General features: G+C 39.3%; 2 protein-coding genes across 3 annotated transcripts in view; one reads left to right on the top strand and one right to left on the bottom strand.

Annotated features, from left to right (window-relative positions):
• GPC5 (glypican 5) overlaps positions 1–12,105 on the top strand; it is a 1,292,453-nt gene that overhangs the window by 482,698 nt on the left and 797,650 nt on the right. The gene's annotated exons all lie outside the window — the stretch shown is intronic.
• LOC102260585 (BET1-like protein) lies at positions 10,500–10,988 on the bottom strand. Its single transcript, XM_005882396.2, has one exon. It carries the CDS (start codon positions 10,938–10,940, stop codon positions 10,500–10,502), a length of 441 nt encoding a protein of 146 aa, XP_005882458.1. The 5' UTR covers positions 10,941–10,988.

Raw genomic sequence — 12,105 nt, 5'->3', positions numbered from 1 at the left:
CTCTAAAAATCAATGAAAAATGTCCTCAGGTGAGGATTAACAAGAAAACCCACAAAATAAGCATACATACACACATATACATAAATACATGAATATTGGGGGGCTGGGGGCGGGGCCCCACAGATGCACAAATTTTGTGCACCGGGCCTCTAGTATATATATAATGGAATACTACTCAGCCATAAGAAAAGACGAAATACTGATATTTGCAGCAACATGAGTGGATATTGATAATATCATTGCTAAATGAAATAAGTAAGATGGAAAAAATTCAAGAACCATGTGATTTCACTCATGTGTGGGATATAAAACTGAAAATGACAAATGACCAAATAAAACAAATAAACAAAAACTCATGAACACAGATGCTACCCTGAGGGAAAGGGGTGGAGGTAGTAAAGGATAAAGAGGGTCAAATATGAAGTGATGAAAGGAAATTTGACTTTTGGTGGTAAACACACAATGCAATATGCAGATGATGTATTACAGAATTTTACACTTGAAAATTATGTAACTTTATTAACCAATGTCACCCCAATAAATTTAATAAAAATTAAGTAAATAAGAAATCGGTTGACTGAAGTCTGCCCTCTGGTAAATTTCTCAAGAAGACCCTCGCTGTAAACAGTGTTCCCTCCATGTATGGATGTTCAGAACTTCATTTGTAGATATTTCCTCCCATTTTCTAGTGTCATCTTTTGCTGTGAAAAACTCTTATGCCCCATTGGTTTTCTTTTTTTTTTATTAATGACTTGACCTTTGCATATAAGCTACCAAATAAGACTTTCTTAATCACTAAAGTCCAATTATTATACAAGGATTTATCTTGGAGTTGAACATAAAGGTAATACAGACATACATAATGTAAATGTATCTGACTATATGTTATATTTTTTGCCTAACAAACAGTATTTTTTAATCTATACTTCTGTGTAGTGTTTTTTGTTTGTTTGTTTGTTTGCTTGTTTGTTTTTAAGAAAGGAGATTGTTTATTTTGTTTCCTTCTTTTATTTCTTCTCTTTATAATTCTTACTTTTTGGGGGCTCAATCTTCCTGTTTTCCTTATAATTTAGTCATTTCCAGAATGATTTTGTCTTTTAATTCTCTTTTGTTCATAAATCCAACTAGTTTGATTTTATCTCTATCTCTTCCCCAAGGTCGTGTATTTCATCTCATGGTCTCGTTATATGTTTTAAGTTGTTTGAATTTATGTTGGCATGTACACATGTTCATTATATTTGTCATCTGGTTTATAGCAACATGTTTCTAATGATAAGAGAGTTGATACGTTCCTTTTTAACTATGTTCTTATAGTATCTTTCTTGAATGCCAAGTAAATTCCTTTAGTGTTCCTCATATGGGATTCTTGAATGCCCTTGACTAGCTAATAGCAAGAGTTTCTAGTAGGAAGTGGGAAAGAGGTTATAGAATTTATATCATTGTGGCTGGTTAGCCTTCTCATCATTTGCTACAAAGAAAGACCGTTGACTCATGTTTGGGGATATTATAGAGCCACTGCTGTTCTGATTCCCAGAACCCACACCGGCTTGGAGCCATTTCCAGTTTCCTTTCCTGTTTCCCACTGCCCTGCCCAAAGGGATACAGCCTTTCCCACCCAGAATGATTCACTCAATGTTAGAAGCTATATTTTATGTGTTTTCTGGGCCCCAATGGGTATTTTTGTTGGACATTCTCTCTTCATTTCCCTGAGGACTCCATTGCTGTTAGCTCTTAGTGCTGCTTCAGCATTTCTAACACTGGCTTGGGCCTTCTATTTCTGGGTATGTATATGCTTGTGGATTTTAGTGATCTATCACCATTAGATCCCCTCCATCCTCCAATTCTTTCTTCTACCAAAGCCTGACTTCCCTATGATGCTTCCTGCTCAGTTCAGTATTATTTGTAATGGCATGTTATATAACTTAGAATGAGGGGTCTTTCTTTGTTTCATGGTCTTGATGAAAAGAAAATTTACTGTTTTAATTTATTGCTAGAGGCCCGGTGCACGAATTCATGCACGGGTGGGTCCCTTAGGGTGGCCTACGGGGATCAGGCCTGAGCTTGCGCCCCCAGACTCGCAGCCCCAGTTTGTGCCCCTAGCCTCACAGCCCTGCAGCCCTGCCTGGCACCCAGCCTCGGCCTGGCGCTGCCCCCTCACCTGCTCCACCACCCCGCCTGTAGGGAAATCGATAGGGGCCACACACCCCTACCCCCTGCCCAGTTCCCTCAGTGCCTGGGAGCCAGGCAAGTGGCCCCGCCCCCTGCCACAGCCACTGGTCACCGTCTGCAGGGCAATCAGAGGGGCAATTGGGCCCTCACTCCCACCCACCTTGGCCTGGCGCCACCCGCTCACCTGCTCCATCATCCCGCTGCGGTCCCACTCTTGTCGGGGCCCATTAGGGCCAGTGGCACCTCCACTGCTGCCCGCTGCCAGCTCTGTGTCGCCAACACTGCCATGTTCCACGCTGCCCCTGGTGGTCAGCACATGTCATAGTGAGCGGTCAAACTCCCGGTCGAACTCCTGGTCAAACAATTTGCATATTAGGCTTTTATTATATAGGATTTTCTTCTTGTGTCTAAGAGAATGACTTAGATCTAAGGTGCTACCTTGGAAGTGTACAAATATTTGTTTGTGTTTAAATGATAGAAATGTAATATTCAAATTTACCATTACTCCATATACTTCTATATCTACCTCTTTTCAGAAAATTTAGTTTATTATTTGCTTTAGGTCTTATTCTTTAACATAATTATATGTGAAACATTATTTTAAAATAAATTAAAAATAATCTACACCCTTTTACTGGGAAGAACTGAAGCCCAACATATCTTCATGAAAAAAAAAATGCCTCATTTCTATTTCCCCGTAATATCAACTTGACTGCATTACCTGCATAGGTGCAAAATGATTCCTAGTCCCTGAGATTACATTATGTAGCAGCCTGGTATGGGTAGTGAATGGACAGCAGATGTCACTGTTGGATGAAATGAGCCATTCTGCTAATCACACCTTCTCTCAAGTAAAGGTGCCTTTCCAAGGGTCCAAATCCTGGGGTTTACTGATAAAGAGGGGGAAAAAAATAAATTACACTGAAAACCCTGAGTCAGTTTCATAACTTGGCCTGGCACTCTAGGGCATGGGATATCAGCCAGCTTTGCAATTAACTGAACTTTTTCATTTGAAATTAAGGCATACTTTTTTCAGTTTGTTCTTCATGGTGGAAAATAACCAGTGATATTAGAATTCAGAATTCGTGTGTCTTACTTTGTGCAATTGTTTTCCTTTTATTTTTCAACACATACCTGCAGGTTTAACTTCAGTAGCATTCCATCTGTTCACACAATGCTTTTAAAACTAATGTGACATGGGAATCCTGGCACACAGAAGAGCCATTTAATATTAAAAGGCAAAATTGAGCAAAGTCAGAGTACTTATTTTAATATACCCATCTCCTAAAATTTATCTCTTAATATATTTTACTACTGAATGTTATATTTTGCAGGGACTCATATCTCAATCCTTATTCAAACTGAGATTTTTCAATCTTGGTACTTTTATTTTTCAGGTAGCTTTTATTCTTTGTAAGAAAAAACAAACAAACAAACAAACAGCATTCCCTGAACTTTCTAAGAAATTTAAATTGTTACTTGTCTCTATTATCTAGCTATGCATACCTCTAACTTTTTGAGTTATTTCTCACTTTCTGTGTCACTTCTTTTCTCATTCTTCTGGATTAAACCTTATGTTCAACTAGTGTATCATTACTAATTAAGTTCCACTTTGGTTTCTAATTTCCAGCTTCACAATTTATTCTTACTCAACTCTTTAATTTTGTTTCACAATTCTTTCATATAAGAAACTTCAAAGTAGCATGACATTTTAATCTTAATTTTATCAGCCTTTAGTTGGAAAGCTTATCTAATTCTTGCTGCCTAATGTGCCAGACTAGTGGTTGAGGGAATGACTGAGAAAAAGTGACATAGACACATTCTGTCTTTGGAGAGCATTGTAGTTAGAATTATTGCGTGGACATCTGTCACTATTTTTATCCCAATTCTGAATTTACACTTTGCTGATTGAGAATAGGAGAGGGAGGGATGGAGTCTTTGTTTGTTTTGTGTTGTTTACCTAGCATTGAGTACAATACTTGGCAAAGAATAGAAGCTCAATTGTTGAATTAATGAAAGAAGGATTGAGGTGATATTAGATAACTGTGATCCTTATTCCTGACATTACTACTTTGAGACTAATAATATGAAACAAACAAAAATAGAAAAGAACAAAGTGATGTTGATTTCAATTGAGATATTAGGGCACACATTTTTCATTCATTCATTAAATTTTTTTTAAATCCTCACTTGAGGATATGTTTAGAGACAGGAGCTAGAGAAAGAGAGAAGAGAGAGAGGGAGAGAGAAACATCGGTATATTGATGTGAGAGAGAAATATCCATCAGTGTCCTCCTCCTGTACGAGCCCTCGCCAGGGATCAAACCCAAAACCTAGGTATGTGCCCTGACTAGGAATCAAACTGCAACCTTTTGGTGTATGGGATGATGCTCTAATCAACTGACTCACCCGACCAGGATTCATTAAGTAAATTTTCATTAAGCACATATGATATGCTACGCACTGTTCAGGGATGGAGCTGCATCAATATATGTCTCTCTTGTGAGGTCACAATCTAATTTGTGAAAAGATCATGAATATATTCCTGGTTTTGGTGGGAGCTTTCCAAAGATAATATATTGGTATTTTTAAAAAGTTCTTTCCAGAGGTACTATGAGTTATACATGAATATCAAGGAGAGAAGACAGTAGCAACTACCTGGTAATCATTTGTGCTCTTACAGAGCTAAATACCATCTGGCACACATTCTTAATATTTCCTCCTTTATATTGTTTTTACAATATAAAAACTGTCAACTAAATTATTTTTTCTAAAATAGATCGGAAATTCATAAAATGTATAATAAGGGGAAAATGAATATAATTTACATAATATAACCACTTATTTAACTTCACAATTTGTCTGTGATGGTTAAGTTTTGGCAGACATGGTGTGACAGATCTTATACTGAAATCAATTTTTTAACAAACTGCATTCTAACTAACTTCATTACAATGGAGTTCCTACCATAGGTTTAAATACCAGCAAACTGAAATTCTGCAAAGTCAGAGTGAATTATCCATGCAATGGCCCAAATGCAATTTAAGTATGCCTTGTTAGTGTACATGTCAGCTATGTTTCAGTTTTTCTTTTTTTATACAGTTATTACCATCTAGGAGAGACATATGGTATGTCAATGGTAGAGCTTATTAAGGTGCTTGAGGAGGAAATATTAAGAATGTGCGCCAGATGGTATTTAGCTCTGTAAGAGCACAAATGATTACCAGGTAGTTGCTACTGTCTTCTCTCCTTGATATTCATGTATAACTCATAGTACCTCTGGAAAGAACTTTTTAAAAATACCAATATATTATCTTTGGAAAGCTCCTTGTATGTCACTGCACATTTGTTTTGTGTAAACTGGCTACTCCTATTAACTCCAACTATAAGGCAACCCATTTAGGGTGGGAAGAAAAGACACACATCTCCTATGTGTTTCCAGAATTCTAATTTTAAAAAATCTGATGCCACTTCCCAGTTTAACCTAGGACCCCCATTTATGTGTGTACACTCACTTAATTATTAATAATAAAAATACTTTACTATTACTATAAATTTGGCTAGTTTGTAACTCTATAAAAATTCACAGTAATGGAAGAAATGAGGGAAAGCAAAAAAATCTAAAATACAAAATCTACTTCAAAAGTATATAAGAAAGCTCAGTAAATGAGTTGTAAAAGAAAATAATATGAGGCCCACTGTAAGGTTTAGAGGGTAGTTTCATAAAAGACAAGCAACCTGAAAATATACTCAGGGTATATTTTGCCATAGTGTGTGGTAGGAGAAATTAACCCGGATAAAATCTATAACACCCTCATTATGTGACACTGGATGCCAAAAAAAATAAAAATAGAAAGCAGGTTAAATGTTTAGCATTACCAGTTAAGCTGCTAAATTAGATCTGTGGAAGTGGGAAAGCCAAATGCCTCAAGGCTAATGACAGTGACAGAAGTGAAGGATCAGAGGTCATCCTAATGATATTTTTAATGTAAAATTAACGTAGCTGCAGTTAATTTGTGAGCAGGGTATGTTCTTTTTAGTGGTGGGAAGTAAAAAGTTTTTGCATTATTCAATAATACACGAGAGTATTTTTTGCTGTACTAGATTCTCATGTCATTGTCAACCTTTCACTTGGCCTTCGGATATCAGGAACTCTTTGCTTCACCTTTTTGAGAATTTGATGCCGTGTAAAATGGACTGACTAGGGGAATGGCCTTGTTTTAATTCACAGACTGAGGTGAAGTCACCTCAACTGAAAATACACAGATGCTTAATCTGTAATCATTAGCCTGAACAGCCTCTCCAGAGAGGAATTCAAAATGTGGTCACAACAGGTTCAGATTTGGGCCCCATTAATTTTGTAGAAGTTGGGATGAGCTGATTCTGTAAATGTTCACTAAAATTGTCTCTGGCACGATCTGCTTACCAGAACTTTCATACTCTAAAAACTATTTCCCCTCACAAATGTACCACAGAACTTTCCTCTCATTACTAAAACTGCCAAGTTCTTCATGGATTAACGTCTTTGACATTCTGTTCCTTTATCCTGGAATGAAACATCAGGATGCTTTATTATGTATTATAAAGACATTCTCTACTTTATTATGCATTATACACCAGCTAATGCATACTTGTGTTTCAGTTTTCAAACCAAAAGACCCACTTCCAATCAGTAGTTTGCAAATTTCAAAGAAACCATCTGTTGATCCATCTTACGTGCTGTCAAAACTCTTGGTTTGGAATGTGAATAACTGGAGGATTGGACTGGATTCTAGTTCTTTAAATTACTCATTGTGTAACCTTGAACAAGTCACTAGTATATTTGAGCCTCAATTTCCACTTTTACAAAATTAGAATAAGAATACTAAACTCACAAGGTTTTACAAGGGTGAAATTGATGACATTTGTAAAGTATGCAGGGCAGTCTCTACAGATGCCATGTACTCCCTATGCTTTATGTTATGATGCTAATAAATATTTTTTGCACTTGTTATATGCCAAATATTCTTCTAGGTAAGTGTTGTGTGTAATAACTCTATTGTAGGTGTTGCATCCCCTTTGTAAAAAATATACACTGAAGCACAGAGAAACTTAAAAACTTGCCCAAGCTCAGATGTCAGAAAATAGACTCCCAAAGCCCACACTCACATGGCTACCTGTTCCTCCTACCGCTTCTAACATATTAGTCCTCCTCCTATTACTATGCCAACTCACACCTTCTTTTCGTGCTTATCACGTTGCTTTATATTTTATTAATTTATGTGTATTTCCCTACAACTAGTTTAAGAGCTCCTTGAGGGTGATTTATTTACCTTTTCTGGCTATCTCGCATGCCTGGCCCATACTAAAAACTCATTAAATATTTACTGAAGAATGAATTAACAAAGCCCATTAAACATGGAAAAATTTTAAGAATTATAGATGACCAACAAGATCCTTCCTTACAACTCTGTATGGATCTCCATCACTCTACAATCATGCTTTATATTGTGGATGTATACATTTCAAGAATTACTGAAACTGAAAAATCTTGTGTATTCATGTATTCATATACATATCCAAAGGTATATATGTATGTGTGTTTTGAGATAGAAACAGAGAGGAGATCTGCTTGTTCAGCCTTTTGATTGTGGGTTCTAAGTAGGAAATGCCAACAACTAGTATTCACTGTTAAAGTATATTGATGGTTTTCTTTCCTTAAGCTCTGTCAGTTTATTTGGTTTTAGCATGCCTGAATGTTATGTCAGAGGAAACAAGCCTTCTGAATACTTACTTACATGGGATTTTTGGTGACATTTTAAAGCATTAATGACAGAAAAGCAGAGGATTCTTTCAGTTTTTAATTTTCTGCCAACTAACCACATGTTTACAAACATTAACGCTATTTTTCATAAAAGAGCCATATGGTTGATTACAGTAGATTAAGAGGTAAAATTAGAGGCTGATTTTAAAGCTATTTCTCCAGTTTTTAAATGCTGTGAGAAGAGTTGAATTAGTACAATAAACTAATGGGAATTTTCCTAGTTCCTGTTGGGTATTTTATAGCATATCCCAAACCTAAAAGAAAGGAAAATATTTTAAAAAGTTAGTTGTGATGGTGAAAAATAATTAGTTTTGGTCTAAATATATCTTTTTCTCAATGAATTGGACCATGCCTCATCAAATCAAAATTTCATTTATCTAATTATAAATCTATAAAACATGCTTCCTATTTCTAATAATAAATATTTCTATGTAAAATGCCCATGTATGAAACACTGAATGCATGAAGATGAGTGAGAAAAACTAATTTTCTTGAGAAGAGCTTTTCCTCATTAAAAATGAGGACTAAGCCCTAGCCGGTTTGACTCAGCAGATAGAGCATGTGGAAGGCAACTAATCAATATGTCTCTCTCACATCGATGTTTCTCTCCTTTTGTCTCTCTCCCTCCCTTCCACTCTATCTAAAAAATCAATGGAGTTCCATTTTTAATTTTTTGAGGAAACTCCATAACGTTTTCCACAGAGGCTGTATCAGCCTGCATTCCCACCAGCAGTGCACGAGGGTTTCATTTTCATTTTTTTAACATATTTTTATTGGTTTCAGAGAGGCAGGGAGAGGGAGAGATAGAAACATCAATGATGAGAGAGAATCACCTCCTGCATGCCCCCCACTGGGGATCGAGCCTGCAACCCGGGCATGTGCCCTGACCGGGAATCGAACTGTGACCGCCTGGTTCAGAGGTCAACACTCAGCCACTGAGTCACGCCAGCCGGGCTGAGTGTCCCCTCTCATGGTGGTTCCCATGTGCCTGCCTTTCAGTGGAGGTTGACTTGGTCGCTGGAGGGCTGGTGCTGCTGCTGCCAGAGACATCCTTGCTAACACTTGTCGTCTGTCTGTTGACTTGTTGATGATAGCCATTCTGAAGGTATGAGGTGGTCCCTCATTGTTGTTTTGATTTGCATCTCTCAGATGATTAGTGACTGAGCATTTTTCACGTGCCTCTTGGCCTTCTGTATGTCCACTTTGGAGAAGTGTCTATTTAGGTCCTTTGCCCATTTTTTTGATTGTATTGTTTATCTTCCTTTTGTTAAGTTGTATGAGTTCCCTAAAAATTTTAGAGATTAAACCCTTATCAGATATAGCATTGGTAAATATGTTCTCCCATGCAGTGGGCTTTCTTGTTATTTTGTTAATGGTTTCTTTTGCTGTGCAGAAGCTTTTTATTTTGATGTAGTCCCATTTGTTTATTTCTTCTTAGTTTCCATTGTCCTGAAAGATGTATTGGTGAACATATTGTTAAGAGAATTGTCTGAGATTTTGCTGCCTATGGTTTCTTCTAATATGTTTATGGTTTCATGTCTTAAATTTAAGTATTTTATCCATTTTGAGTTTATTTTTGTGTATGGTGTAAGTTGGTGATCTAGTTTCTTTCTTTTCTTTTCTTTTTTTTCTTTTTTCTTTTTTCTTTTTCTTTTTGCATGCATCTGCCCAATTTTCAAATCCCATTTGACCCAGTGATCCCACTTCTAGGAATATATCCTAAGAAATCAGAAACACCAATCAGAAAGAATATATGCACTCCTATGTTCATAGCAGCACAATTTACAATAGCTAAGATTTGGAAACAGCCCAAATGCCCATCTGCCAATGAGTGTATAAAAACGTTGTGGTATATCTACACAATGGAATACTACGCAGCTGTAAAAAAAGAAAGAACTCTTACCATTTGCAACAGCATGGATGGACCTGGAGAGCATTATGCTAAGCAAAATAAGCCAGTCAGAGAAAAAGTATCATAATATGATCTCATATGTGGAATCTAATGAACAAAATAAACTGATGAACAAAAATAGATCCTGAGATATAGAAGCATTGAACAGACTGTCCAACCTCAGAGGGAAGGCAGGGGAGGGCGGGTGGTGGGAAGAGATCAACCAATGAACTTGTATGCATATATGCATAACCCATGGACACAGACAATAAAGTAGTGAAGTCCTGGTGTAGGGGTGGGCTGGAAGCCCTGGGCAGGAGGAACTGCCACCCTGGGCTGGAACCCACGTGGGGTAGATGGAGCTGATCTGAGGTTCGCAGCCTCACCTGCTTCCCATGTCAGATCCAGGCACCTGAGAGCAGACGCCGCCTTTCCCAGACAAGGATGGGGTGGAGGAGCCTTGAGATGTCAGAGCCAAGGGCTGGGGAAGGGCTGCAGGCCACAGGCGGCCATGTCCAGGGTTCCCGGCTGCTCTGCTCCAAGGAGGCTGCCGCTGCCACGAGCACCTGGGGCCCTGCACCAGCCACACAGCTCAGGTCGGAGGCAGCTGGTCTCCCAGACACAAGGGAGGGGATCCTAAGCCGCGGTCATCACTTCAAAGCAGTATTTGGTAGCAGGTCCTCTGCAGCCAGACACCGGGCAGGAGATCCTGGTTGCCTGGGGCACCCACAGAGCCAGCTCCACTGGCTCATGTCCCTGCTCTCGGTAGGAGAGGATGAAGAAGACCATGATCAGGCCCCCGGCCATGCCCCACAGCAGCTTCTGGTTGTCTCGCCCAGACCGCGCCATCGTGGAAAAGCGCTTCACGCTCCCCGTGAGCAGGCCTGTCATGCTCATGAAATCGGAGCCCATGCCGTCCAGGTACCGGTTCTGGTCCTCCGTATCCCTATCGATGTCCAGGGCCAGCGATTTGAGCCTGGTGACCTTGGAGGCCAGGCTATCAGCCATCCGCCTGTTCTCCTGGTCTAGAATCTCCTCCACGGCACCGGAGCTCTGAGCGCGAGCCCAGTCCACCATCGCACCGGCCCGCCCCACCTGGGTCCCAGCCCGCCGCTGCCTCCCCGACGTGGCCAGTGTGTGTACTTTTCATATCAGACTGTGGATCTCCAAAACATGGCCTTTCTCTCACACGATCAAAATTTATAATAGGAGAAACGTACCAGTGTCAGTAATAGAGTGTAATCAGCAGTAACCCCTGCAGAGATCTATGAGTAAACTGGGCATCTGGAGTTGTCCAAAGTGGAGATCTTGAGGGTGAAACCACTGGGATATAACTAATGAGGTTATTTGCTTGAAGAAGAGTAGGAGTCAGTTTTAGACAAGGTAGTGAAGAGAATACAAAGTGTTATCTACATATATAAAAGCCCAGTGACTGAAGGGTAGAACTACCAGAACGACCAGTCCACCAGTTGCTATGACATGCACTCACCACCAGGGGGCAGATGCTCGACACAGGAGCTGCCCCCTGGTGGTCGGTGCACTCCCACAGTGGGAGCACAGCTGGGCTGACCAGGATGAGCAGCACTCCCACAACAGGCCCATCACTGCAGGCCACGCCCCCCACAGTGCACAAATCCATGTACCGGGCCTCTAGTTTATAATAACCAAAAACTAAACACAACTTAAATATCTATCTAAAGTTAAGTGGCCTAACCATAAAGTGTATTTGTAAGTGTTATACAGTAATGAGAAAAAACAGCTCTTGCTTTACACATCATAGATGGATTTCACTAGCATACATTTTTTTAAAAATTGATTTTAGAGAGAGAGGAAGGGGGATAGAGAGAGAGAGACATAGAGAGAGAGACAGAGGCATTGATGTGAAAGGGAAACATCAACCAGTTGCCTCCCATATGTGCTCTGACTAGGGATCGAACCCATAACCTAGGTATGAACCCTGACCTGGAACTGAATCCCCAACCATTTGGTGTACAGGATGACATTCCAGCCAACTCAGCCACCCAGCCAGCGCTCACTAGCATACTTTTGAGCCAAAGTAGCCAAACACAAAAATTAAGGAAAATCAAGATAGTGCTATATTTGTGGAGAAAGGAAGTTAGTGATGAAAAGGAAAGCAGGAAGGGGACTTCTGATTTGCTGGTGGTGTTCTATTTTTTTATCTAGTTGGAAGTAACTGAGGTGTGTTCACTTTGTAAAAATTTATGAAACTATAACTGTCTAT

Source organism: Myotis brandtii, unplaced genomic scaffold (assembly GCF_000412655.1).
Source record: "Myotis brandtii unplaced genomic scaffold, ASM41265v1 scaffold71, whole genome shotgun sequence".
NCBI classification, from domain to species: Eukaryota; Metazoa; Chordata; class Mammalia; order Chiroptera; family Vespertilionidae; genus Myotis; species Myotis brandtii.
Note: the sequence above shows the minus strand (reverse complement) of the source record. Positions and strands in the feature narration are given on the sequence as shown.